This window comes from Magnolia sinica, chromosome 1 (genome assembly GCF_029962835.1).
Source record: "Magnolia sinica isolate HGM2019 chromosome 1, MsV1, whole genome shotgun sequence".
Taxonomy (NCBI): domain Eukaryota; kingdom Viridiplantae; phylum Streptophyta; class Magnoliopsida; order Magnoliales; family Magnoliaceae; genus Magnolia; species Magnolia sinica.
Window position 1 is genome coordinate 109,845,518 of NC_080573.1, and position 27,101 is coordinate 109,872,618.

Sequence of the window (27,101 nt, forward strand, 5' to 3'; positions counted from 1 at the left end):
CGAAGTCCATACTGACATCTTGCCACGGGGCATATGGAACTGGCAAAGAAGTATATAAACCTGTATTTTACTTCCTCTGCTTCGCCAGTTGACATGTCCAGCACTGCTCAACAATCTTAGCCACATCTCGCTGGAGATTAGGCCAATAGAAACGATCAAACACAAGGGCAACTGTTTTATCTCGACCAAAGTGACTTGCCATCCCTCCAGCATGCAGCTCCCAAACTAGAAAATCGCGGAGGGATGTTCGTGGGATACAGAGCTTGTCCGCTCTAAAAAGATTGTTGAAGTGATAAAGTCCCTTGATATACATTGAAACACTACACTCTGACAGCTTAAGCTTTTGGAGGAAATGGTTGTTTGACATGGTATCAGAGCGGAAGGTCCTATGTTCAAATCTCGAGAGCAGCAAATATGCCTCGCTAATATATTATTCTCCCACGGGGGTCAGGAAAATCAGGTCCGGCCTATTTATGGTGTGAGTGTCCCTCCACCTTTGTCAGTATGTTCCTGTGCGGGGGGTGTTAAAGTGATAGAGTCCCTTGATATACATTGATAAATCACACTTTGACAGCTTAAGCTTTTAGAGTAAATGGTTGTTTGACATGGTATCAGAGCGGAAGGTCCTATGTTCAAATCTCGAGAGCAGCAAATATGCCTCGCTAATATATTATTCTCCCACGGGGGATCAGGAAAATCAGGTCCGGCGTGTTTATGGTGTGAGCGTCCCTCCACCTTTGTCAGTATGTTCTCGTGCGGGGGGTGTTAAAGTGATAGAGTCCCTTGATATACATTGATAAATCACACTCTGACAGCTTAATCTTTTAGAGTAAATGGTTGTTTGATATGGTATCAGAGCAGAAGGTCCTATGTTCTAATCTCGAGAGCAACAAATATGCCTCGCTAATATATTATTCTCCCACAGGGGGTCAGGATCTAGCCCAAGGACTGGGAAATCAAGCCCGGCTATTTATGGTGTGAGTGTCCCTCCACCCTTATCAATATTCAATATGTTCCTGTGCAGAGTTCCCACCCCGCACGTGGGGGGGGGTGTTGGGGTTTGAAGTGATAAAGTCCCTTGATATACATTGATACACCACACTCTGACAAAAGCTTTTGGAGGAAATGGTTGCTTTGACATGGTATCAGAGAGGAAGGTCCTATGTTCTAATCTCGAGAGCAGCAAATATGCCTCGCTAATATATTATTCTCCCATGGGGGGTCAGGAAAATCAGGTTCGGCGTATTTATGGTGTGAGTGTCCCTCCACCTTTGTCAGTATGTTCCTGTGCGGAGTTCCTGCGTGTTAAAGTGATAGAGTCCCTTGATATACATTGATAAATCACACTCTGACAGCTTAAGCTTTTAGAGTAAATGGTTGTTTGACAAAGATATCCATCTGTAAGGACGAACTCCGCAGTCCTCGAGGGCGGGTCACTAGACAATGATGCATAAATGATCCCAAAATCAGGACAATTTGAGTACTCACCCTTGAGTTGCTCAAAGCCTGTAACTTCAATACTCATGGATTGCAGCGTCATGATACGACGGCTAAGCGCGTCAGCAACCTTATTCTCTTTTTTGGCCTTGTGCTTAAGCACAGACGTGTACTCTTGAAGAAATTGTGCTCACTTGGCATGCTTAGGGCTCTTCTTTTGAGAGCTCAAATATTTAAGGCCTCATGTTCAGAGAATAAGACGAATTCTTGCGGTAATAAATAATGTCGCTAATGGCGCAATGATTGCACAACTGCATAGAACACTTTGTCATAAGTGGATTAGCGTTGTTTAGCCTCGTTCAGCTTCGCACTGAAAAAGGCCATAGGATGTCCCTCTTGGCTTAACACTTCGCCTATGGCAATTCCTGACGCGTCACATGCTACCTCAAAGGCTTTGGTAAAGTCAGGTGGACACATGACTGACGCTTCCATCATCTTCTTTTTAATTTCCGAGAAAGCCCGTGCTGTGGCTTTAGTCCATTGAAACTCCCCTTTTCGTATGCAATCTGTGATGGGAGCCATAATTGAGCTAAATCCACGGATGAATCGTTGATAAAACGTAGCCAGGCAGTGAAAGCTTCGCACGTCGTGTATGGTACGCGGCTCAGGCCAATTGACAATGGCCTTAACTTTCTCAAGGTCTGCAGACATACTCTCTGACGATACAACGAACCCTAAGAAGATAACACGGGAGGTCAAGAAGGAACACTTCTTGAGGTTTGCATAGAGCTTTTCTGCGTGTCAAGCGTTGCAGACTTGCCTTAAGTGCTCGATATGTTGGCTAGAGGACGTACTATAGATGAGGATATCATCAAAGTACACAACTAAAAACTTGCCCATAAAGGGTCGCAGCACCTGGGTCATCATCCTCATAAACGTACTTGAGGCATTGGTTTACCTGAAGGGCATCACCAGCCACTCGTACAGCCCGTCCTTTGTCTTGAAGGCAGCTTTCCATTCATTTCCTGGGTGAACACGAATTTGGTGATAACCACTCTTGAGGTCAATTTTCGAAAAGATAGTAGAGGTGGTCATCATGTCAAGCATGTCATCAAGCCTTGGGATGGGAAACCGACACTTGACATTGATCTTGTTTATGAATCTACTATCAATACACATGCACCACTTGCCGTCTTTCTTGGGCGTAAGAAACGTGGGCACGACACACGGGCTCAAACTCTCACGAATAAATCCCTTTTTAAGCAATTCATCCACCTGCATCTTCAACTCGGCGTGCTCGGTGGGGTTCATTCTGTAGTGAGGGAGGTTTGGTAGGGTCGCCCCTGGGACGAGATCTATCACATGATGAATGTCTCGCATCGGTGGAAGCTCATCCGAAAGGTTCTTAGGGAAGACATCCCGAAACTCCTCTAGGACCGGACGAGCGTCCTGGGGTATCCCCATAGCAACCTCAAGTGTACTCTCCCTAGCCAGTAGGCCGTACACCATAGTCCCCGCCTTAGTCTCTCTCTCAAACTCCTTAGCATCTATGATGTGGAGAGACTTCGACTAAGGCGCCCTTTGACTCTTAATTATTTGTACGCCCAAATATTGTGACATCTTTTTCATAGAGCCATGGCCTTCCTAAGATGATATGGCCAACATCCATTATGACCACATCACACCACAACTTGTCCTTGTATGGTCCAAACTCAATCGGAACAAGGCATCGCTGGGTCATAGGGAGGGATGTCGCATCCACCCAAGAAACTCTGTATGGGTTGGGGTGAGGGACCGGCTTCAACCCTAGGCGACTCAAAGTAACTGGGGAAACTACATTCTCACAGCTCCCGTTGTCTATGATCTCTTTGCAACTCTTTTCTCCACAGTTGGCGTAAGTGTGGAAAATGGTGGTTCTGCGCCAATCTTCGCTTTCCTTCATCTGGGTTAAAGTGCACCTCACCACTGTAAGTGGGATAGTCTCCACAATATTATCCTCGGCATCACTAGCCGGGGTAAGGGAGGGGATAATGATCTCTTCATCACCCTGGTCACCATCAACTTTATCTGCCACTTCTCCTTCTGTGGGGTGTTCGGAAACAAAGGCAATGCACCCACCCTTATTTGAATACTTGGCAGCGATGTGACCCATGCCACCATAGCGGTAGCACTACCATGGCTTCGCGGGCCTAGTACGTAATCCAATCATATTATTACTTCGATCTTTGTTGACTGGCTGAGTACTAGGTTGAGCTCTGGGTTGAATTCCGACCTGAGGTCTCGCTCCCTATAGAGCTACTCTAGGCATAGTAGGTCGAAAATCAATCCCCTCACATTGGACTGGTGGACACAGTGCTCCAGTTCTTGCACCACCTGGTAAGCATGTTCCAGAATGGTGACCATGTGTGAGCTCCCATTGAAGCTCAGGCCTGAGGCCCATACGGAAACGGGAGAACCACAGCAGGGTCCTCATCCACAATCCACCTCATCATATATTCATCGAACTTGGTGATGTATTCTGTCACCGTCATGGATCCTTGGCGCAACATGTGCCATTGATTGATGGGGACATCTCGCGCACATGCACCCCCCCCTCTCGCACGTACGCAAGGAGGAGGGCCCCACCATCGATCTGGATCGATGACGACGTTCAGGGAGGGCCTCCTAGTTAGAGGGCTGCGTTTTAGTTCATTGGACTGGACTCGATAGTCATGTGAATCCCACTATGGGTTCTCATGATCGTGACCCACTATTCTAATTAATCTAGTAGTTTGGGTTTTGCTTATTATTGTTATTATGAATATCATGGATGGTTTAGATTGCTTTGATTAGTTGTTATTTTTTATTACGTCGTCGCCAAGTAATAGGTTGCGGACATGGCGCGAGTTTTGGGGTATGGGGTTTTATTATAAATAGGCACCCCTTGTAGTCTTTTTCATTCAATAAAGATCAATAAAATTGCTGTGTTTTTCTTCTGCTCTAAATTTCTGAGTTGTGGAGATTCAATTGGGTGCGAAACCCTCCCTTCCTCGAAGGGCTGACTACCCTGGTGCGAAGCCACACCTATCTCGATTCGCTCCCACTATCTTCCATCCATATTTCTCTTCTCCTATAATCATCTACGCTTCAAATCCATCCTCTATTACAGTCATTTTACTCTCTACAGTAGATTTCCAAAATCTGGCTCTGCAGGAGGGCTGAGACTTCGGCGGAGCACTACGCACAAACTGTGCATCGGATCGAGCTGAAATTTGGGGGTTTTGGAGTCCATCGCTGGCCGACCAGGGCCAAGGTGGCATTTTTCTGAATAGTGGGCCCCACACACGTGCAGCCGGATCACATGCACGTGCGTCTGGGCCATTGCTGCTGTCCACACGTGCAGTACTTATCTGGTTCGTTTCTCCTCTCTTTCACTCCTCTTTCACCCAAAATCCCTAAACCTAACATTAAATTACTCAAATCCTCAATTTTATGCCCTTTCTTCAACCTTAAGGTTTCCCGAATTGAAATTTCTAAATCCCTTGGATTGGGGGAATTATTTCTGTGCATGTGTGGATGAATTTACCCTCCTTTGATTCTTGGTTGGTCTATAATTTTGATTGATCCAACCCTAGCATGTGTAGGCCTGGACCCGCATAAGATTCCCCTTGATTGAATGTTTGAACTTTTGTGTGGGATGTGGAATTTTGTGTAATTGTTTCTGAACTATTGTGATCTAAAGCCTGAAATCTTGCACATCATACTTAAATTTCATGTCTTGCATCATTGATCCAACAGCTTCTGCCTGTAAGAAATGGGAACATACTTCTCTCGCAACAACTCTTTCATCTCAGTCCAAAAGAGAATTGGTCCTTCTCCAGATCGCTCACGGCGACGCTCCACATCTTTGGGGTCCAATCTCCCATCAAAACTGGGGCGTCAACCTTGATGCCCTTCATGACCCTAGAAACAGGGTCCTCATGCTCATGATATTTCTGGGGGTGCTGACGATGCACCCATCATGGCCCTCCTATTGGGCGGAAAGAACAGGATCATGTTTGTGTGTGGGTGGTAATGGATACACCCCATTATGTCTCTTGCCAAGCCCACGGGCCTGGTCTGCGCCTAAACCATCCCTTAGCAGATCAGGGCCCACAACTTGGGACTGATCGACAACCCCGGTGTCGAGGGTCGCCTGGGCTCCACCTACAGTGGTGGTTGGAATACCAGCATCTAGACGCACAACTCTCCTCTAAACACGTGAACCTACCATCCTGATGCGCAAACTGCTGCGCGATATTATCCCTAAAGGTTTGAAACTGTTGATTTATTCTCTTAGTTAGGCCCTCTATAGCCTTGGTAAATTGATCGGAGTCCATGGTGTAATGGAGACCAAACCCACGACCAGTGCACGTGGGCATGCACCAGGAATGACAAGCGAATGGTTATAGATCTATGTGCGAGAAAGGGGTAAAAACGACGACACCAATGCAATGCAACTACCTTATATGACTTAGATCTATATGGGGACTCAACAAAACCTAGGAAAAAGGGCTGATTAAACTCAACAAAATATGTCCCCTTCGCAGGATTGGGTAAAGGGTTTTTGTAGAAAATTTTCACTACAAAGACGGATTGACAATAAACTAACCTAAGCTAAAACTGGGCTCTGATATCAAATTTGATGTAGGGACATGTGATGACCTAATCCTAGATGCATGTATAATCAGGTTAAAGAATATTCAAATAAATACACCAATTAACTAACCGTTTCCAGTCAAAGGGATTAGGTAAATTTCAAAACAAAGATGATAAAATTGCGTAAACAGTAAAAAAATGAGGACCTAGGGATATGAGGATATCCCAGATCTAGCATAAGTCGGTCCACAGTTAAGTTTGGATATGAATCTATTGACTAACCATCCCTCTTTTCCGTTCAAACTAGAAAGAGGATATCCAGAAAGGAACGAAAGGGGTTATAAGAATGAAGGGTTCGAGATGAAGAAGGTATAGGTCCTTTTGTCGTCAAAAGAAAAAGAGGATGATTCTTACCTTTTCCTGCATTTTGAAGATCTAGAAAAAAAGAAACTTGAAATCGGGGTGGAATCCTCAACACCTAAGGGTCAATCTTAAAACCCTAATCTCTTGAATAAATAGGAGGAAAAGAGACGAATTTCTATTCATTCAATAATCATGAAAATAGGGTTTCTCACAACATATAAGCTATGGAAAAAGTAAAAGTGCACTAAAGCGCCTGAAAACAAGAAAAATAATAAAAAAGAAAAAGTAAAGAAAGTGTAATAAAGTCCCTAAAATAAGGAAAAGAACAAAAACGCCTAAAACTAAAACACCTGTGTGGTAAGGTGTGAAATCCGACCCATGGATCTATGGTCAATGTGCGGTCATGCCACTCCTGCACTCGTAACACATTAGAAAATGGGTCCGATGGACCCAACGTCCATCCACATCGACTCCTCCGCTCTAGTACTCTGTTGGTGACGCCTCCTCTTGTGGTACACTCTAACAGGTGCACCACTGATGTCCGCATCAGAAAGAGGGCACTAAGGTGTTCTTTATTGATGGCCAAGTAGAAGTAGTGTCCCCAGAAAGTGATGGTGAGGAGGAAGAATACTAGCCAACGGAGATCCCTAATGATGAGGAAGAGGGAGTGCAAGAGACTGCGACACTTGCAGTTGTTTGTTGTGCCTTTGCACAAGCGAAGAATATCGACGATTGGCGCCGTAACAAAATCTTCTATACCTACGCAAAATGTGGTAATAAGAGTTGCAAGATGATCGTGGATAGTGGTAGTTGTGCCAATGTGGCATCAACTGACACTGTGAACTGTTTGGGCTTGAAGCTTGATGAAGCCCATCTTCAACCCTATAGAGTGTCTTGGGTTGATGATACTTCCATTCCAGTCTCGCACCATTATCTTGTTCCTATTCAGTTTGGATCATATAAAGACCCACTTTGGTGTGATGTTGTTCCCATGAATGTTGGCCACATTATTTTGGGTAGGCCCTGGCTTTATGACAGGGATGTCACCATATTTGGTCATTCGAATGTGTGTACATTTTGGTTTGAAGGCAAGAAAGTCAAACTAAATCCTTTCCCACCCAAAAACACGACTGGAAAGGAGTCCACCACAAAGAGTGGTGCGAGCAGCCCCAAGGAATTGAAGGAATCGAAGTCAAAGTCTAAGCCTCTCCATATTCTAAATGCCAAAGACTTTGAACGAGAGACTGAGTTAGACACGAAGGTGTACGCCCTTGTGGCTAGGGAGAGTGTACTAGTGGCCAGTGTTGAGTTATCCACTGAGGCCATTCCAGTAGTGAATGAGTTTTGTGATGTCTTTCCTGATGATCTACCGGATGAGCTTCCCCCTATAAGGGATTTACAGCATGCCGTTGATTTAGTCCCTGGGGTGACTCTACCAAACCTCCCTCATTACAAGATGAACCCAAAGGAGCATGCAAAGTTGAAAAGGTAGGTTGATGAGCTCCTAGAAAAGGGTTTTATTTGACAGAGCATAAGCCCGTGTGCCTTGCCCGCCCTTCTTACACCTAAGAAGGATGACACATGGAGGATGCGTATTGATAATGGGGCCATCAACAAAATCACAATCAATTATCGGTTTCCCATACCGCGTCTTGATGACATGTTGAACATGATAGCCAACGCTACTATCTTCTCAAAATTGACCTCAAAAGTGGTTATCACCAAATCCGTATACGCCCTGGCGACGAGTGGAAGACGATCTTCAAGACAAAGGATGAGCTATACGAGTGGCTAGTTATGCCTTTCAGGCTGACTAACGCCCTGAGTACCTTCATGCGTGTGATGACCCAAGTGTTGAGGCCCTTCATGAGGAAGTTCTTGGTCGTCTACTTTGATGATATCCTGATTTATAACGTGACTAAGGAACAACACCTCAACCATTTGAGGTAGGTTTATGGGATCTTTAGAGCTGAAAAATTGTACGCCAACCTAAAGAAGTGTGTGTTTATGTCTAGTAGTATTATCTTCTTAGGTTTTGTTGTGTCATCTGAGGGTGTGTCGGTAGATCCCGAGAAAGTCAAGGCCATTATCAATTGGCTTGAACCCCACAATATTCATGAGGTGCGTAGCTTTCACGGCTTGACCACCTTCTATAGGCGGTTTATTTGGGGCTTCAGTTCCATTATGGCTCCCGTCATGGATTGCATAAAAAAAAGGAGAGTTTCAATGGACGAAGGTAGCCTCGAAGGCCTTTAATGAGATAAAGGCTAAGATGACCAAGTCTAGTCACGCAACTTCTGGATTTTTCGAAAGTTTTTGAAGTCGCATGCGATGTGCTAGGAGTTGATATAGGAGTACTTAGTCAGGAAGGGCACCCTGTCGCATTTTTTAGTGAGAAACTGAATGAGGCGAAGTAAAAATACTCTACCTATGACAAAGAATTCTATGCGGTAGTGCACTTGTTGCGCCACTGACGTCACTATCTATTGCCGCAAGAATTCGTCTTGTTCTTAGATCACAAGGCCTTGAGATATCTGAACTCTCAGAAGAAATTAAACCCTAGGCACGGCAAGTGGGTCCAGTCCCTTCAAGAGTATACTTTTGTACTTAAGCATAAGGCCGGTGTAGAGAATAAGCCTGCCGACGCGTTGAGTCATTGAGTCGCGTTACGCGATTCCATGGTGTTGAAGTCACGGGGCTCGAGCGTGTCAGAGGATTATTTTGGGTGCCCCAATTTTGGAGTTGTGTACGTATCGCTTTTAGAGAGTCCGTTAGGAGCTAACAGTGAATATTTGATATTGGACAGATATTTGTTTAGGAGTGACCGTTTGTGCATACCTCGTACCTCCCTTTGCGATTTTCTTGTCTGGGAGTTACATTCATGAGGGGTCACAAGTCATTTTGGTCGAGACAAGACTATTACCCTAGCGGAGGATAGATTCTATTGGCCAAGCCTCAAGCAAGACGTAGTCAAAATTATAAGGCAATGTCATACTTGTCAACTGGCAAAGTAGAAAAAACATAATACTATACACACCTTTGCCAATTCCATTCGCCCATTGGCAGAACATTAGTATGGACTTCGTGCTTGGGCTTCCTAAGACCATTCGAAAACACGATTTTATATTTGTTGTTGTGGACCGTTTTTCTAAAATGGCCCACTTCATCCCTTGTTCAAATACTTCTGACGCATCCCATATTGCCAAATTGTTCTACAGTGAGGTTGTTAAACTTCATGGGTTACCAAAAACCATAGTGTCTGACAGTGACGTGCGGTTCATGAGTTATTTTTGGAAGACACTATGGCATATGATGAGTACTAGGCTCCAATTTTCTTTTGCCTATCACCCTCAGACTGATGGTCAAACTGAGGTGGTCAATAGGAGCCTATGAAATTTGCTTAGGTGTTTAGTGAGGGAGCACACTAGGACGTGGGACACTGTACTACCTATCGCTGAGTTTGCATTTAATAGTTCTGTCAATAGATCCATATGTTTAAGTCCTTTTGAAGTCATTACTGGTTATAAACCTAGAAAGCCTTTTGATCTTGTCCCTATGTCCTTGTCCCATGGGCCATCAGAGTCTGCAGAGTCCTTTGCACATCGTATTAATTCATTACATCAAGAAATTAGGCGAAAGATCAATACTAATAATGAACAATACAAATTTTCTGCAGACCAACATAAACGATTCAAGGAATTCAATATAGGGGACTCTGTGATGGTCCGCATCAGGTCAGAGTAGTATCCTTAGGGAACCGTTTAGAAATTACACGCGCGTAGCGTTGGACCATTCAAAAGTATAAAATGAAACGGTCCCAATGCGTATGTGGTAGATCTTCCACCTTCCATGGGAATTAGCTCTACATTCAATGTGGAGGATCTAGTTTCATTTCAGTGGACCGCTGACACATTGTCCAGCCTTTCACCTAACCATCCCAGTTCCCCAGATCTTTCCCTTGACCCATGGCCTCTTCCTGACCTATCTTCCCAGCCTTCACCTCCTATACTTACCATTCCCACATCTAGAGAGGAGATAGAGGATATTTTAGACCACCAGATTGTATCGACACTGGACGGCGGTTTTCAAAAGTTCCTTGTCAAGTGGAAGTCATGCCCAGCTTCAAACAATACGTGGTTCACTGAGGAGGAGCTTCAAAGACTTGATCCAGACATCTTGGAGCGGTTTAGGAGTTTTGTTTCGCCAGTAGCGAAACCTTCACAGCCGGGGACAGTTGATGGGGACATCATGCATACGTTCCCTCTACGCACGTATTCGAGAAGGAGGTGGGCCCCACTTTCGATTTGAATCGACGACGACATCTTTGGAGGGCCTCATAATTAGGGGTTGCGTTATGGAGCATTGGAGTGGACCCGATCATCACATAAATTCTACCATCGGATCTCATGATCGTAGTCTACTACTTTAGATGATTTAGGATTTTGAGTTTTGACTATTTTTGTTATTAGAAACATCATGAACGGCTTTAATTACTTAGATTAGTTATTTTATTTGCTTTAGCTTTGGTATTAGTGCGTGCACATGGCGCAAGGATAATTTTGTCTTTTCTTGGGTTTAGGGTTTTCTTATAAATATAGCAATCCCATGTAGGTATTGGGATGATATTTGATGAATAAAAATTCTTGCGTTTCTTCCTCTCTCTCTTTGGGTTGAAGAATCGAATTGAGTGCGAAGTCATCCCTCGAAGAGTTAACTACCATGGTGCAAAGCCACATCCGCTCCAAATCATTTCCGTCTTCTTACGCATCACATCCATCACCCTCTACACTCCTTTCACCATCAGTTTCACCCTTTTTCACATCCACGTTTTCTCCTACAGCAGTGCACAAGCAAATTTTCAGATTCTGGCCCATCTTAGGGGCTGAAACTTCGGCAGAGTACTATGCACACACCTTGCGATGGATCAACGTGCAACTTGGTATGGAGGCAGCCTATCCTTGGCCGATCCTAGCTTAGAAGTCGGTTTCCGACTTTATGGGCCCCACACACGTGCGGACGACTTGTCACGCACGTGCGTCCAAGCCCATTTGCTGCCCTGCGTGCGTGCCTTGTCGCAGGTTCTCTTTTTCCTCTATTCCTTCTCTTTTGACCAAAAAAACCCCTTAATCCAAATCCCTAACCCTAAAGAGTCCCAAATCCCAATTATCCCCAATTTTCAAACCCTAGGTTTTTCCCCCAAATTGAAACTTAGTGAATCTCTTGAGTTGGGAACAATCCTTTGCAAGAATGGATGATTCTTACACTCTTTTGGGCTTGTTTGGCTTATAATTTTATTTGATCCAGCCCTAAAGTTGTAGGCTTGGACCTCCATAGATTCCTCCTTTTGAGTGTTTGATAGTATGTAGGATGTTGAATTTTGGGATTGTTTAATATTGGTATAATCACAAGCTTGATCTCTTGCACTTCATATTTAATTTCATGTCTTGCACCAATTCTGGTGCTTGTTCTTGAATTGTGATAATCTGCTTCCTATATTTAGAAATCGTTACCTAATCCCCATATTGTTCATGCCCGTAGTTGTGCTATCTTGGAAGTAGTCTAATTGAAGATTTTCCTTTACCACATGAAATTTGAATAAGTATCCTAAAGGCTCTGAACTATCAGAGTGATTTATAGAGTTTCTAGGATCTTCTTAAATTCAAAACCTTACAAGAATGACATCATCTAGAAATCATCCCTTAATATCTACAAAATTGCAAGAACAACACAATGATGAACTTTATTAGTAAAATGCACTTCCGTACAATATTTAAGTATCGGTATTGCTATAAGTTTTGTTGGCCGGGGATATAGAAATAGTATCGATATTGCCGATAATATTGCTGATAATTGGAAATGTAGGAAAACATGGGAAAAACAATACAATTTTCAGTGAAACTTCAGGAGATGCTAAAATACATATATTTGCATATTTAGGAATAAAAAATTTGCAAAAAGAATGTATACATAATAAGTTTCCATTTAATAGGGGCTTAAAAGCATATGTCGTCGTAAGAAACAGTCTAACCATCCCATCTAACCATCCAATCATCCATCCAAACATCCATCGATATTTTAGAATATTGACTACTCACGATATTTTGCCAAGAAATATCAACAACTAGAAATGAAATGAAAGATCGTGGTCTTGATATCGCGTATGTTGTGATAACGAAGATATTGAGATATTATCAATATTAGCAACGACAAATTGAAAACTGCATACAACAATGTGCTCATAAAATTTTTTGAAATAGAATTTCTTTTAATTAGCAAACTTTCTGTGATATCTATATGTTGGCAATATTATTGAAAATCACTGATACACTTTTGATACAAGTGTCACCGAGAATTTACATAGTCGTAAATATTGGAGATATAGATACATTGGCAATACAAGCGACACCTGGAATTTACACAATTGAAAATATTCGATACGTTGGCGATACTTAGTGATACATTGATGATGCTTGGAATTTCTAATACTACCGGTGTTATTGGTATCGCCAAGTTGGAGATAACAATAATATTGGAGATATTGCAATAACATTGGAGATAATTCAAACAATGCTTCTGTAGGAACTTCCTATAGAAAAATTTATTTTTCTCTTATGCAGAGAAGCTAGGAGGATTAGTGCTTATTCAATTCATAAGTTGTATTAAAATGCACTTCCTAGGATTAAAATGGAGTTGTATTATTCAATTCATCTAACAGTTGATCTTCAGTTTTCCCTAATCAAGTTAGAATGGTTTCTTTTCTGTTAACTGATAACCTTAGTTATTATTTTGGTCTACTCATGTATCTTCAATCCAACTTCCACTTTTACAACCTTCTAGATTGTTTTTTAGATGGTGAGGTTTGTGAGTGGATTAATATTTTAATTATGTTGTTTTGGCTCTCTTTGCACTCTTTGGCCAACTAGCTACTTTCTGGAGAGTTTAAATTGGCAATCACATGTAATTGCCTGCTCATTTTTCTTTCATTGATGTAAAAACACGTTTAACACACGCACGCACGCCTTTGGTGATGTCAAGCACGCACGCATGCACGCACGCCTCTGGTGATGTCAAGCACGCACGCATGCACGCACGCCTCTGGTGATGTTTATTATACTGAATCTAAATAGTTTTCTCACCTTCTGATGTAGGTTATATTGATATCTCTTGTTTATGAGAAGCAACGGAATTTACGGATCATGATGAAAATGCACGGGCTTGGAGATGGTCCTTATTGGACAATTTCCTATGCTTATTTTCTTTTAATATCATCATTGTATGTGTTATGTTTTGTGATATTTGGCTCTCTTATAGGTAACATAATACCCAGCAAACCTTTTTGATTTACAGTTATTTCAAATAAATTATTTTAGAATTAAATAGGTTCTTTATTCACGTGCAGGGTTAAAATTCTTCACCTTGAACGACTATAGCATACAGTTTGTGTTCTATTTTATTTATATAAACTTGCAGATTGCACTTGCCTTTCTGTTGTCGACGGTTTTTTCAGATATTAAGACTGCGACAGGTTCGGCCCCAATCAAATGATTTTATCTACCGTGAACAGCAAAACCCATCTTTTATTCAAGGAATTATCTAACACTTTTTGCATTTGTAATTTGATGATGTCAGTATTAGGGTATATATCTGTGTTCGGATCGGGGCTCCTTGGGGCCTTTCTTTTCCAGTTTTTTGTTGAAGATACATCCTTCCCAAGTAAGTTGGTGAAATCAAGAATAAAATAATAGCTGTTTTTGCATCACCTTTGAAATTTCTGTCCTTTCAGATTGATGTCATGTTCTTTCTCTTATTCAAGAGGAATTCTATGGTGATGCGCATGCTTCATGGAGTTCCATGAACTATGTTGGATGTGTCGCACTTTTTTGTGGTGATCAGGACCATTGGGCTACCACATGGACAAGCCATGTCCCAACAAGTGACGTTATTAGACTGTGGTAGCCACAGTAATGTAAAGGAAATGTGCAATGATTACAAGTTACTTGTCTCTTGACAACATTTGCATTTGACCGCCGATTCCCATGTATGGTTTATCAGCGGTAAAATCGTAATGATGACATTTTTACATTAATGTCAAATCATCACCAAAATACACTGATTCGAGATTTTCACGGTCATGCCATGAAAAAGTGCAATGATTACAAATTCTTTTACCTGCCTCCTGAATACATTTGCATTTGACCGGCGATTCTGTGTTTGGTTTGGTGGTAGTAAAATTGTAATGATGACACATTTCCTTTACATTACCAGGGAAATTGGCAAAAGAAACAGCCCCTTAAAAAGACAACACCATTGTAATTGAATGGTCAGAGTTTCTAATCAGAATGACTTTCGGTCCATGGCCCATCCACATGGTGGCCCATCAGAGCAATGGTCCTGGTTATACATTATGCACGTTCACCTCATATTACTTTTGTGATGCCTGTATTGCAGTATTATTTCTCTCTATTCAATCCTCTGCTATTTATGTATCTCCCCATGACATAACCATGATGTATTTGATCTTCTGTTTCTATAGGAGGTTGGCTTCTTGTGATGGAGATTTTTCCCGGATTTTCTCTATTTCGGGGGCTATATGAGTTTGCACAATATTCCTTCACTGGAAATTTTATGGGAACTGATGGTATGCGTTGGAGAGATTTGAATGATAAGCACAACGGAATGAGAGATGTCTTGATTATCATGTTTGTAGAATGGCTAGTACTGCTTCCGTTTGCATTTTATTTAGATCAAGTTGCGTCTTTAGGCAGTGGAATCAGAAAACATCCTCTATTCTTTTTCCGGTGCTTTCGGAAGAAGCCTTTGCCAACTTTTCGGGAGCCCAGTCTGCAAAGGCAGGGATCTAAAGTTTTTGTTGAAATGGAGAAACCGGACGTTGCTCAGGAGGTACTTTTTACTCTCTATATGTTTGCTATGCATTTTGGAGGTGTTGAGTTCATTTCTCAGCTATTTTGTTAGCATGCGAAAGAGTCTTGTGTTTCTTTCATTTTAATATGCGGGGTTGGAAGATGCCACAATGAGCAATCAAAAGACGCATCTGCAGGTGCAAATAGATGCTGTATGGAACATATTTCTGAAATTTTGTTAAGTCGGCTTGAAACTCAGCTGACTTGACTCGGTCAAATTTCTATATATATATATATCTTTTCTTTTGGTTTGAAGATAGGTCATCTTTGTTTTAGTTTTGTTATGCAGATTTAATTAGGAGTAACTTTTCCGCTTCATAATGTCCATATGTTATTACTTCATGAATACATATACTAGTTTGAGGTATTATTTAAAATTACCTGGTTGAACCTTTGAGCAGACCCTATCCAACTGAAGTTCCGGTCTAGTCAAGCTTTCGAGTTTTTGAACTATGAGATCTAGGGACTAAAGTTTTCCCTCAATGATCCCATAATCCCATATGAGCATCACCACAATCACAGGCTTTAGTTCAGCCATTCTCTCCTTGATCTACTCTTCATCTTTTGTTCCCTCATCCCTTCTCCTTCATCTTCCTCTTTTTGTAATCTTGCATCCCTGTTTTCACATCTTTATATTGTTTCCAATTTCCTTTACTATTTGTTGTAAATCAAACCAGTAGCATATACAATCATGCGATCCTTCATTAATATCAGTCTTATATTTGCTTTCTTTTCATCTTGTCTCCTTCAGAAAAAGAGAGAACCGTAGACTTCTTGCCTTGCTTTCCTCTTAACTCCAAATCTTCAAAATTGTCTTCTTTCTAATTTTATTTCCCTTCTAAGCAATGGCTGCCCTTGTAACAAATTTAGTTTTCTCCGCACTAATTACAATAAAAGTAGATCATACCAACTTTCTTATTGTCAAAGGAAAGAACTCGGATAAAAAAGAAACTCAGAGAGAGACTTCAACGTCCAGCCCTCTCTCTTTATATATTAAGTGAATGGAAAAATTACATAAACTACCCTTAGAGAAAATAGTTAAAAAAAAAAGAAAAAAGGTACAAAATAAAAGAGAACTAATAAAAGGGAAATAAGAAGCCCACGGTCCAAGTCAGGCCTAAGTAAAGGGAATGGCCCGTGGTCCAGAGCGATATGGCCCAATTATGTCAACAGTTATATGGAAAGCACAAATTATTTGTATTATCTCAAGGAAAGATATTTTAGTGCATTTATAGGGGTCTATAGTAGTTTCGCCAAAGTTTATTTTGATGGAGGATCATGCTTCTAATGGTAATAATGGTAAGAATACCTAGGAGATGAAACCAAACCCAAAATGTGTATAATGGAAGAAAATTTATCAATGTGTGCCAGTGTAGTTAAAGGCACTAGACTCACCCCAAGTGCACCTGCCCCTGTAGCGCTTGAAACACCTAGGTGCATGCCCAGGGATTCCAGCCACAATTTTTAATATTATATAATAAAATATAATATTTAATTATTTATACGTTTATTTTTTTGAAATAATCGAACATGATTCCTCTTACTGTAAAACCCCATATTCCCAAAATTTTCCAAATTTCACCATTTTCAATCCTAATTTTCTAAATTTCCCAAATCCTAACCCTAAATTTTCCATTTTCCAAAAATCCCTAAATTTTCCAAACCCTATAATCCAATTTTCAAAATCCTGACCCCCAAAAAAAAAAAAAAAAGAAAAGAAAGAAAAAAAGAGCCTCCAATTCACCCTAAATCTCTTGTACGACAGCAATGGAAGCTCAAATACTTTCGAGAACTCCAATATGATGAGCTTAACACACTATTAGAAAGAAATCAAGAAGAAAAAGAAATGAAAGAAGTTGGTTGGTTAGAATTTGGGTGAAGAATATCTCTAGCTTTAATCTCAAAAGAAATTAGAAAATTTGTTGAAATAGGGCTTAAAGGCCCTTTCTTATCTATTTGCATCCTTATTGGGTGGTAAAACCATGGTATCCAAATACGGTTGCCGGTTACGCCATGGTTGTAACAGCCATCACAGAAAAAATGGTCCGTAACGGGCCATTACAGTTAAAAAATAAAATAAAATTTGGCCATAACGGCCGTTATGGCCCATATCATAAAAGTAACGACAGTTGAGGTTACGACTACCATTACCGTTATTGAATACCTTGGGCAAAACACGCGCGCACACACACAAATGAGGCACCCATAAGCGTGCCTCTCGTAAAAAGCCACATCTACACAAGCACGCCTAGGCACACCCAGGTGCAAGCTAAAGGTAAGCGCCTAGCCCAAGGTCTAGGTGAGGGGCCACAGGCCCAAAACTCCTAGGCATGCGCCTGGGTCACCTTTGGCTACACTGCTTTGTACCAGTGTGGATACCATCCACCTCAACAACTAAGAGTTTGGCCCAATTCATCAATGTGTAGTCTGATTATGTTCTTTGGTAAAATTTGCACACTCATATTCTCAACAAGCCTAAACAAAAGTGATGATATTAAAACTCGACCTCCATTGCTTGAATAGACAATCTATTTTGTGGCATCTAAATTCTTTCAATGGAATTTTTTGATCGACTAAGCACCATTGAACCTATAGGGACACCAACACAATTATCTGTGTTCTAGAAGGACTTGGTGATGACTACAAAACATAGTTCTAAAAATTGCTGACTTAACTTGAAATTCGACTGAGTTAACTTGTCTCGCCGATATTGTGAGCCAAGTCCTTAGGAAAGTTAGTTGTGGCAGTGACTCAGCCCTGACTCAGTAAGACTCATCAAGTTGATTGGATAACTTGGTTGACTCAATGGAGAAAAATTATTAACTAGAAATATAGATTTATAGATATTATCAGAAATTAATGACAGATTATGAAATCAGAAATACATAGAATATTATTGAAGGAATGCACCTAGATTAATGAATGAATGAACTGATGGAAAAGATGGTATTAACCAACTCAGTGGAGGCGCGCCGATCCATATCACTTTCCTGAAGACTATTTGTGCCCTTTCCCTAACCTAGATAACCGATCCAGATCTCTCCTGCAATGAAAAACCTTTAGGATACAACCACCAATCGGCTAGGAACGTCTGACTCAAACACCAAGTGATTGATGCTCACAATACCTCCACTTGAATAGAAAAACAAAGCAATGGGGATTTTTTATTGAGAAAAAACGAGAAAGAACTTGTTTCTTAAGTTGGAAAGCTTGATAGTGCGGTTACTGCCCTACTAGGTTTTTTCCCGAAAATATTATTTATAGTAATCGTAGGGCTTATGTGGCGAACACCTGGCACTGAGGTGTCAGCCAACGTAAACATTAGTTTTACAAACAGTCATAATAACGTTGCAAAGAAATTCTATGTATTGTAGCAACAAACTCAATCAAAAGAAAAAAAAAATCGAAACAAAATAAAACAAAAGGAATCATGTAGACAAGCCCGAGCTTGAGCCTGGCCCGCCCGCCCAACACGACACGACGTGGCGGAAGCATGTGCGTGCGCCCGTGTGGTTCATGGCATAACATACTCAAGAGCTCAACATAAGCTTACCACATGCTCCTATATATAAAGGAAAAAAAGTTCTCATTTCTCTCCAATGTGGGACTATTCCCACAAGAAAAAACCTAGAGAAAGTTCAAAGCACTTTCTGCTCAAACTTTCACTCTCTTTTAATTTTTTAAAAAGAAAAAAAAAAAACCATACAACGAAACCAACAATCCCCTACTATTTTTGAAAAGAAAAGGAAGATATGTGCGCATCTGACCTCACGTGCACAAACAAAGGTGTCATATAGACTTGAACCTCGTCTTAGTGGGAAGTAATCCTTTACCATAGACTTAGTGGACTAAGTCTTTCTTTTTTCTTTTTCTTTTTTTTTTTTTTTTTTGAAGAAAATCGTCCATTCATAATCATCAACAAAGTTATAGGAAAAGGCTTTCGGGTGCACACGGGTAGACAAAAAGATGCCCTGTACCACCTATCGTGTGGCTATACAAAAGAACGAACAGAGATAAGTCAGAAATTAAATCTCCCTCAAAGCTCCAATACCCACTCTATCGAGGAAACAGAGCCCCCTGATCAGCCTAGGAAGGTCCGACCACCTATCCGCCCAGAAAGATCCCTGATTGGCCGCTCCCAATCGAGCAAGCCCATCAGCCGGCCCATTGATTTCTCGGGGAATAAGAGAAATGGAGAAATGACCTTCCTTTTGCAGATTATTTATTCTCAATATCCAGTAATCCCACTTCCAATGAAGGACCGACTTCCCCTTGAAGGCATCCACCACAAAGGAAGAATCTGACTCAATGTGCACATCCTGCAGACCCCGTTCTATACTAAGCTGCATCGCATCATAGAGAGTACGAAGTTCTGCTCTGTTGTTTGAAGCTTGACCGTAGCCCGAGTAGAATGCAAAAATAAGGTTTCCATTGGCATTTCTGCCAATGCCCCCTCCCCCACTCGGGCCGAGATTACCAATTGCAGCCCCATCAATGTTAACTTTCACCCTGCTTGGTTGTGGTTTAGAACACTTAACAACAAGACTTGAAGGAGGCACAGTGGATCTGTGATAGAGACGAAGGTGGAGAGCGATCTGGTTCGGAACATGGGTACCCTAGAACATCCTTCCTAGCAGCCATTTGACATTGCTGATAACCTTAGTGCTAAAAGGGACGGTCCCATCAAACTTGGCTGAGTTTCTCATCTTCCATAGTTCCCAAACAATGATGCACGGAGTTAAGCGATAAATAAGATGAGATATTCTACCAGACTGAGAGGAATTCCACCATGAAAAGAAGAGATCTACAGTTGAAAAGGGGGAAGACAGGTGGATATCGAAAATATTCATGAACTCTATCCAAACGGTGGTGGCAATCGCCCCAGAGTAGAAAAGATGGTCCAACGTCTCCGGCTGAGGAGAGTAATTTATCTCACTGACGCAGCACCAACAATTGGAAGCCAAGGAGATACCCTTCGCTTGAGTCCTATCATCCGTGGGGACGGCCCGGTGAAACAACCTCCAAGTGAAAATAGAGATTTTTTGGGTAGATTTTGGTGCTAGATTTGCTTGGCCCAGTCAAAAACCCGCCTAGCAGATCTGCATACCGTCCATCCTGACTTAACTGAGTAACAACCGGTCCGATCGAGTTAGTGGACTAAGGCTGTGTTTGTTAACGCTGAATTTTTGCACTTAACGCAGAATGGGGAAATTTTTCCATGTTTAGTGGTGTTTGTTAATGCGTTGTTAAGGCGGAAGATGGAAAGCGCTAAGTGGTTTTTCACTGAATTCTTTCCGTGAGAGGAGTTTGGCTTAATGGTGAAGGCGGAATGCGCTCCGTGATTTTTCATTAAACAAAAATTTTTGCTTCCAAAAGTACCCCTTTTCAAGTTACTACGGAAATTTTTTCTTTTAGATTATTTACGCAATACAAAATCAACCTTTAACCGGTGAAACTTCTTTATGCCCCACCATGATTTATGTGTTTAATCCACACCGTCCATCAACTTTTTCAGATAATTTAAGGTGTGATCCAATAAAAGCAGGTCCAATGATTAATTGGACCATAAGGTGGGAATTGAACGTCCACCGTTAAAAACTTCTTGAGAGCTGGAGAAGTTTCAGATCAAGCTGATATTTATGTTTCACTTCATCCACATCTACATGACCTAATGAATGGGTTGGATGGTAAAAAAACATCACGGTGGACCTGTGAATTTTTTAATGGTGAAAATCATTATCTCGCTGCTATTTTTGGTGTGGTCCGTTTGAGCGTTGGATCTGCCTCATTTTTGTATTTATGCCTTAAAATAATCTGAGAAAAGGGATTGACGGTTTAGATGTACAAATACATCAGGGTGGGCCCGCCCACAGAACTGCCCGTTCGGAGCTAGGACGGGCGGGGGTAGTACGCAATCCGCGTCCTCGTGGAACTCTGCGTCGTCCTGGACAATGCCACCCGCCAATGGCTGATGGTCGGTGCTCCGTGGGCCCTACCATGACGTATGTGTTTCATCCATGCCATCCATCTATTTTTTCAGATCATTTCTTATATGGGGCAAAAAATTAGGTATATCAAAATCTCAAGTGGGCCACATTACAGGAAACAGTGTTGAATGAGCGTCGACCATTAAAAACCTTTTGGGGGCCATAAAAGTTTTGGATCAAGCTGATCTTTGTTTTTTCCCTTCATTTGGGCCTGTATGACCTAATAAAAATATTGGATGTTAAATAAACAGTACGGTGAGCCTTAAGAGGATTTTAATGATGCATTTCCAATCATTATTGTTTTCCTATGGTGTGGTCCACCTAAGATTTATATCCCTCTAGTTTTTGGGATGAAGCACTAGAATGATCTGTAAAAAAGATGAACGGAATGGATGAAACACATACATCATGGAGGGGCTAATAGAGCACCGCCCAGGGAGTAGCCAATCTGTCTCGAGTCAGGGGGACGCGAATTTCTTGCTAAAGGCTTTCGCGGGAAGTTCTTGCGCTAGAAACTTAAGTGGGGCCTACGGTGATGTTTGTGAGAAATCCACCCCGTCCATCTGTTTTTTGAGATCATTTTAGGACTTGAGAGAAAAATTGAGAAGGATCCATGACTCAAGTGGGCCGCAATAAAGGAAAATGTGTACAGGGAAATTCCTGCCATTGAAACGTTCCTGGCGTAGACAGTGATGTTTATATGCCATCTATACCGTTTATAATGTCATTCATACTGGGATGAAATTAAACAAAAATATTATCTTGATTCAAAGCTTCTGTGGCCACACAAATATTTCAATTGTTGATGTTCAATACTCACATTTTTGTCTCACCTGAGTATCAGATACGGTTCATTTTTGTCCTTATATCCTAAAATGAACTCACAAAACGGATCAATGGAGTGGATTTCTCACAAACATCACGGTAGGCCCCCACCTAAGTTCCCAGCGCCGGAACTTCATGCGAAACCCTTTCGCAAGGAATCCCCGTCTGAGTTAGGGACGGGATTGGGAAGCGAATTGGCCGGTGTATTGACGTAAGCAAGTTCTGTGGGTCCCATAATGATGTATTTGTTATATCTAAACCGTCCATCCATTTTGCGAGCTCTTCATAAGACTTGAGCTGAAAAATAAGACATATATAAAGATAAGCTGGACCACATTGCAAAAAGCAGTAGGGGATTGAACGTGTACCATTGAAACCCTTTTAGGGTCATAGAAGTTTTGGATCAATATGAAATTTGTTTTTCCTCTTCATCCAGATATTTTTGACCTTATGAATACCTTAAATGGAAAATAAACGTTATAGTGGGCCTTGCGAATTTTTTAACGGTGAAAATCATTATCCCACTACTATTTTTGGTGTGGTCCATTGGAGTTTTGGATATGATTCATTTTTTGGACAATGCTCTAAAATAATCTTGAAAAATTTATGAACGATGCGGATAAAATAAATACATTATTGTAGGGCCCATGTAACTTTGATCTCCTTTGAAACCTTCATACAAGGACCTTGAGGAGCGTCTTCGCACGACACGTATCCACGTATCAACGGATTGGCTATTCCCCCAGCCACCAGCCTGGTGGGTGCTGTGAAGCCCCATGATGTATGTGTTTCATCCATTCAGTTCATTCATTTTTTACATATCATTTTATATCTTTATCCCAAAAAATTCCACCACACTTATACATACAAATCATTAATTTGCAATCTGTATTCATGAATAATGATATTTTAATTTTCTATTAAGTATTTTATAGTTTATTTGAATTAAATAGAATAATTTTGTTTTCATTTAATAAAAAATAATTTCTTTATAATGTAAAATATTTTCAAACAGGAGATAGGGGCAAATGTGTCAAATTAACATATTTCAGACAATTCATATGTTTGTTAACAAACAGATTATTTCAAATTCAGTACTTAATTTTCAGACTTCAGCCATAATTACCAAACAAGTTTTTTGACTTCAGATTCCAGATTCAGGCTTCAGATTTTAGATTCAACTTCAGATTTCAGATTTAGGCTTTAGACTTCAGATTTAACAAATGGGGCCTAAGTCTTTCAAAAATAAGTTAGTGATTGGTAAGATTAATACTTTTCCAATTTCATGAGAGCTGTAGAGAATTAGCCAAATTCTCATAGAAGGCAGCCAAACCTTCACACTCATATCGGTGAGTCTATCAAGGACGCACTTGTGACCATGCGTCCCATCCATAAGGACTATAGTACTCATTAAGAGGTCTAACCTCATCCTCTAGATTGTCACAAGTTGTACTAGTTCTTCATTAGAATGGGTGAGGACCCAGTTTCCTTAATCTAGTACCACATAGAACCACTTTGTTACTCAATTTTCCCATTGAACCTGTTTTTTGGGGTCTTTAGACATACATGTTGGGTTACCATTACAGGCAACTCACTCAATTGGCTTGAGAACTATTCCTCTCGCAATGTTATAGATTTTTTTTCCCTTGCAAGGCTCTTAGTTAAAGGATCCACCAGATTTGATCTAATTTCATTTATAGAGATCACTCCTCCTTTGAGCAACTCTCTAATCCTTCAGTGTTTTCGGCTAATCGGTCTCCTTTTACCATTATATTGTGCATTCTTAGCACGCTTGATAGCTGTGTTACCATTACAATTTAGCTTAACTGAAGGTACAATTTTACTCCAAAATGGAATATCATACAAAATATTTCTCAACCACTCGGCTTCTTCTGCAGCGGAGTAAGAGCTATAGCTCTGACTCCATAGTTGAGTCTAAGATAATGGATTGCTTCTTAGATTTCCAAGTTACAGCTCCTCCTATGAGAAAGATGTAGCCATTGTTTGCTTTACAACCATTGGAAATAGAATTCCAATTAGCATCAGAATATTCTTTTAATACCACTAGATATCTACCATAATGTAAACCATAGTGTTGGGTCTTTGTAAGTATCTCAAACTCTACGTACAGCTTCCCAATGTTCATTTCCAAGATTACTAGTAAACCTAAGTAGTTTTCCCATAGCATGGGCTATATCCGGTCTAGTGTAGTTCATCACATAGCTCAAACTACCAATGATACTAGCATAACCATTCTGATCCACACTTGTCCCTTTGTTAGGATATAGGTGTACACTAGGATCATAAGGATGCAAACGGGCTTGCATTCTAACATGTTATACTTCTTTAGAATGGATTCAATATAATGAGATTGAGAAAGAAGTATCTTATCCTTTTTCCTAATTATCTTTATCCCAAGATCACATTATCCACTCCTAAATCTTTTATTTCAAACTTAGAGGATAAAAATATTTTGGTTTGATTTATGACAGTGTTATTTGACCCAAATATTAGAAGGTCATCAACATATAAACATATAATGACACTCAATGCACCATTGTTCCTATAATATATACATTTATCTACTTCATTTATATTAAAGCCGTCATCTCTTAAAATGGATTCGAACTTAGCATGATATTGTTTAGGGGTCTATTTAAGGCCGTACAGGGATTTAACCAATCTGCACACCTTTAAAGGATGAGCATGGTTTATAAACCCTTCGGGTTGCTCCATGTAGATTTCCTCATCAAGATCTCCATGCAAAAATGCATTTTTCACATTCATTTGACGTATGTTTAAGTTATGCAAGGATGCAGTAGCGATCAATACTCTAATTGATGTTATTCTAGAGACAGGTGAATAGGTATCTAAGAAATCTATTCCTTCCGTCTAAATCCCTTGGCTACTAATTTGGCCTTATACTTGTTTATAGAACCATCGAGTCTAAGCTTCTTCCTAAAAATCCACTTACAACCGAGTGGTTTTAGACCATCGAGTAAGTCAACTAGATTCCAAGTATGATTAGCTATAAGGGGGTGTTTGGAGCATGGGATTAGATGGGTTTAAGTGGGATGGAATTACCAAAATGTAATGATTACATTGTGTAAGGGATTGTCTCCTAATCCCATGGATTGAGGCCATCCCACTCCATGTTTGGGAAACGGATTGGCATCTCATCTTGCTAATATGGGTCGGTGCTTTGTGAGCCCCACCATGATGTATGTGTTTCATCCGTGCCGTTCACCCATTCTTCCATGTCATTTTATGGTATGAGCCCAAAAATAAGTTTGATCCAAATCTCAAGTGGACCGCACAGTTAGCCCTATGAGGTTTTTAATGGTGTAATTCAATCACTACTGTTTTCCGATGGTGTGGTCCACCTTAGATTTATATCTACCTCATTTTTGGGATGAAGCCCAAAACTTATATTTCAAAATAGTGGACGGCATGGATAAAACACATAGATCATGGTGGGGTCCACAGCACCGACCAGAAGCTACACAAAATCCAAAGTATGGTGGTAGTAACTCTTGTTCCAGCGTTGATTCCAAGAAAGGCTTCACAATCCATACCTTATGTGATTCCCAAACACACCCTGCAATAATTCGTGGGATCTTGAAACCCACTTCCACCAAATCCCACTTAAACCCATGCCCCAAACGCCACCTAATGGAGTCGATCTCTGTGTCTACAGCCTCATTCCAAAATGAAGCATCGTGAGATGACATAACCTCCTAGAATGAGGCAGGGTCATGCTCTACATTATAATGATAAAAGTCAGGTCCAAAATCCTTTATAACCCTTGGCCTTTTACTAGCCCTAGGCATAGCTTCAGGTTCAATAGAATCCTTTAGAGAAGACCATTCGACAAATCTAGTATCAGGATCTAGAGGCTCACCCCCACTAATTTTCAATTTATAAGGAAAGGTTTCCTTGAAGAAATCAATGTCTTTGGATTTTATAATTGAAGATTCACTTAAGGTTAAAAACTTATAAGCTTTACTGTTGAGTGCATATCCAAAAAATATGCAACTCATAGTTCTATCTCCTAACTTAGCCCATTTGGGATGTACTAGTCTAACATTAGCTAGACAACCCCACGTCTAAGATAATTTAGGTTAGGAATCCTTCCTCTCCACAACTCATAGGGAGATTTGTCACTTTTGCTCGAAGGAGTCCTATTAAGGATATAGGCAGTCATTAAGATTGCTTCGCCCCAAAAGTTATTAGGTAGACCAGAAGAACTAAGGATGGCATTCACTAGGTCTATCAACGTCCTATTTTTCCTCTCAGCAACTCCATTTTGCTAAGGAGTGTAGGGAGCAGTAAATTGGTGAATAACCCCATGGGATTCACAGAATTCGTTGAAGGCCAAAAAGGTGTATTCACCTCCTCTATCACTTCTAAGGCATTTAATTTTGCGGTTAAGCTGATTTTCTACCTCAGCCTAGTAGGTTTTAACTTGTCTAAGGCTTCATCCTTGGACCCAATGAGGTACACAAAACAAAACATAGAGTTGACATCCATAAAGGTAATAAAATACATTTTACCTCCTCTGGTTTGGGTTTCTTTTAGGTCGCATTTATCAGAATGGATCAGGGCTAGGAGTTTAGAATCCCTATCGACAGATTGAAAGGTTTCTTGATGGATTTTGCTATACTACAGTGTACACACTTATCATAAGAGAACTTGTCACTTAGATTGATGTGACACAATCTACCATGCCGAACACTCACATTATGGACACTAATAAAGTAAGCAGAAGAAGAAGCTTTATTCAAGTCAACAAGTAGTTTGTACATGCCATTTACTTTATAAGCATTCCCTACAAACTTTTCATTTTTGGAAAAAACAACTGCCTACATTCAGTTACGGCCTTAGTACTAGCCTCATCTAGCAAGTGATGAGACACTAAATTCTTCCAAAGTTTTGGGACATGTAGTACATC

At 40.8% G+C, this 27,101-nt stretch overlaps 1 protein-coding gene across 1 annotated transcript in view; it reads left to right on the plus strand.

Annotated features, from left to right (window-relative positions):
• LOC131253722 (ABC transporter A family member 7) overlaps positions 1–27,101 on the plus strand; it is a 54,305-nt gene that overhangs the window by 16,622 nt on the left and 10,582 nt on the right. Inside the window, exons 8-11 of the mRNA XM_058254861.1 lie at positions 13,566–13,728; positions 13,817–13,942; positions 14,047–14,130; positions 14,951–15,318. Of these exons, the coding sequence (XP_058110844.1) occupies positions 13,566–13,728; positions 13,817–13,942; positions 14,047–14,130; positions 14,951–15,318 (741 nt within the window). The remainder of the gene's footprint in view (positions 1–13,565; positions 13,729–13,816; positions 13,943–14,046; positions 14,131–14,950; positions 15,319–27,101) is intronic.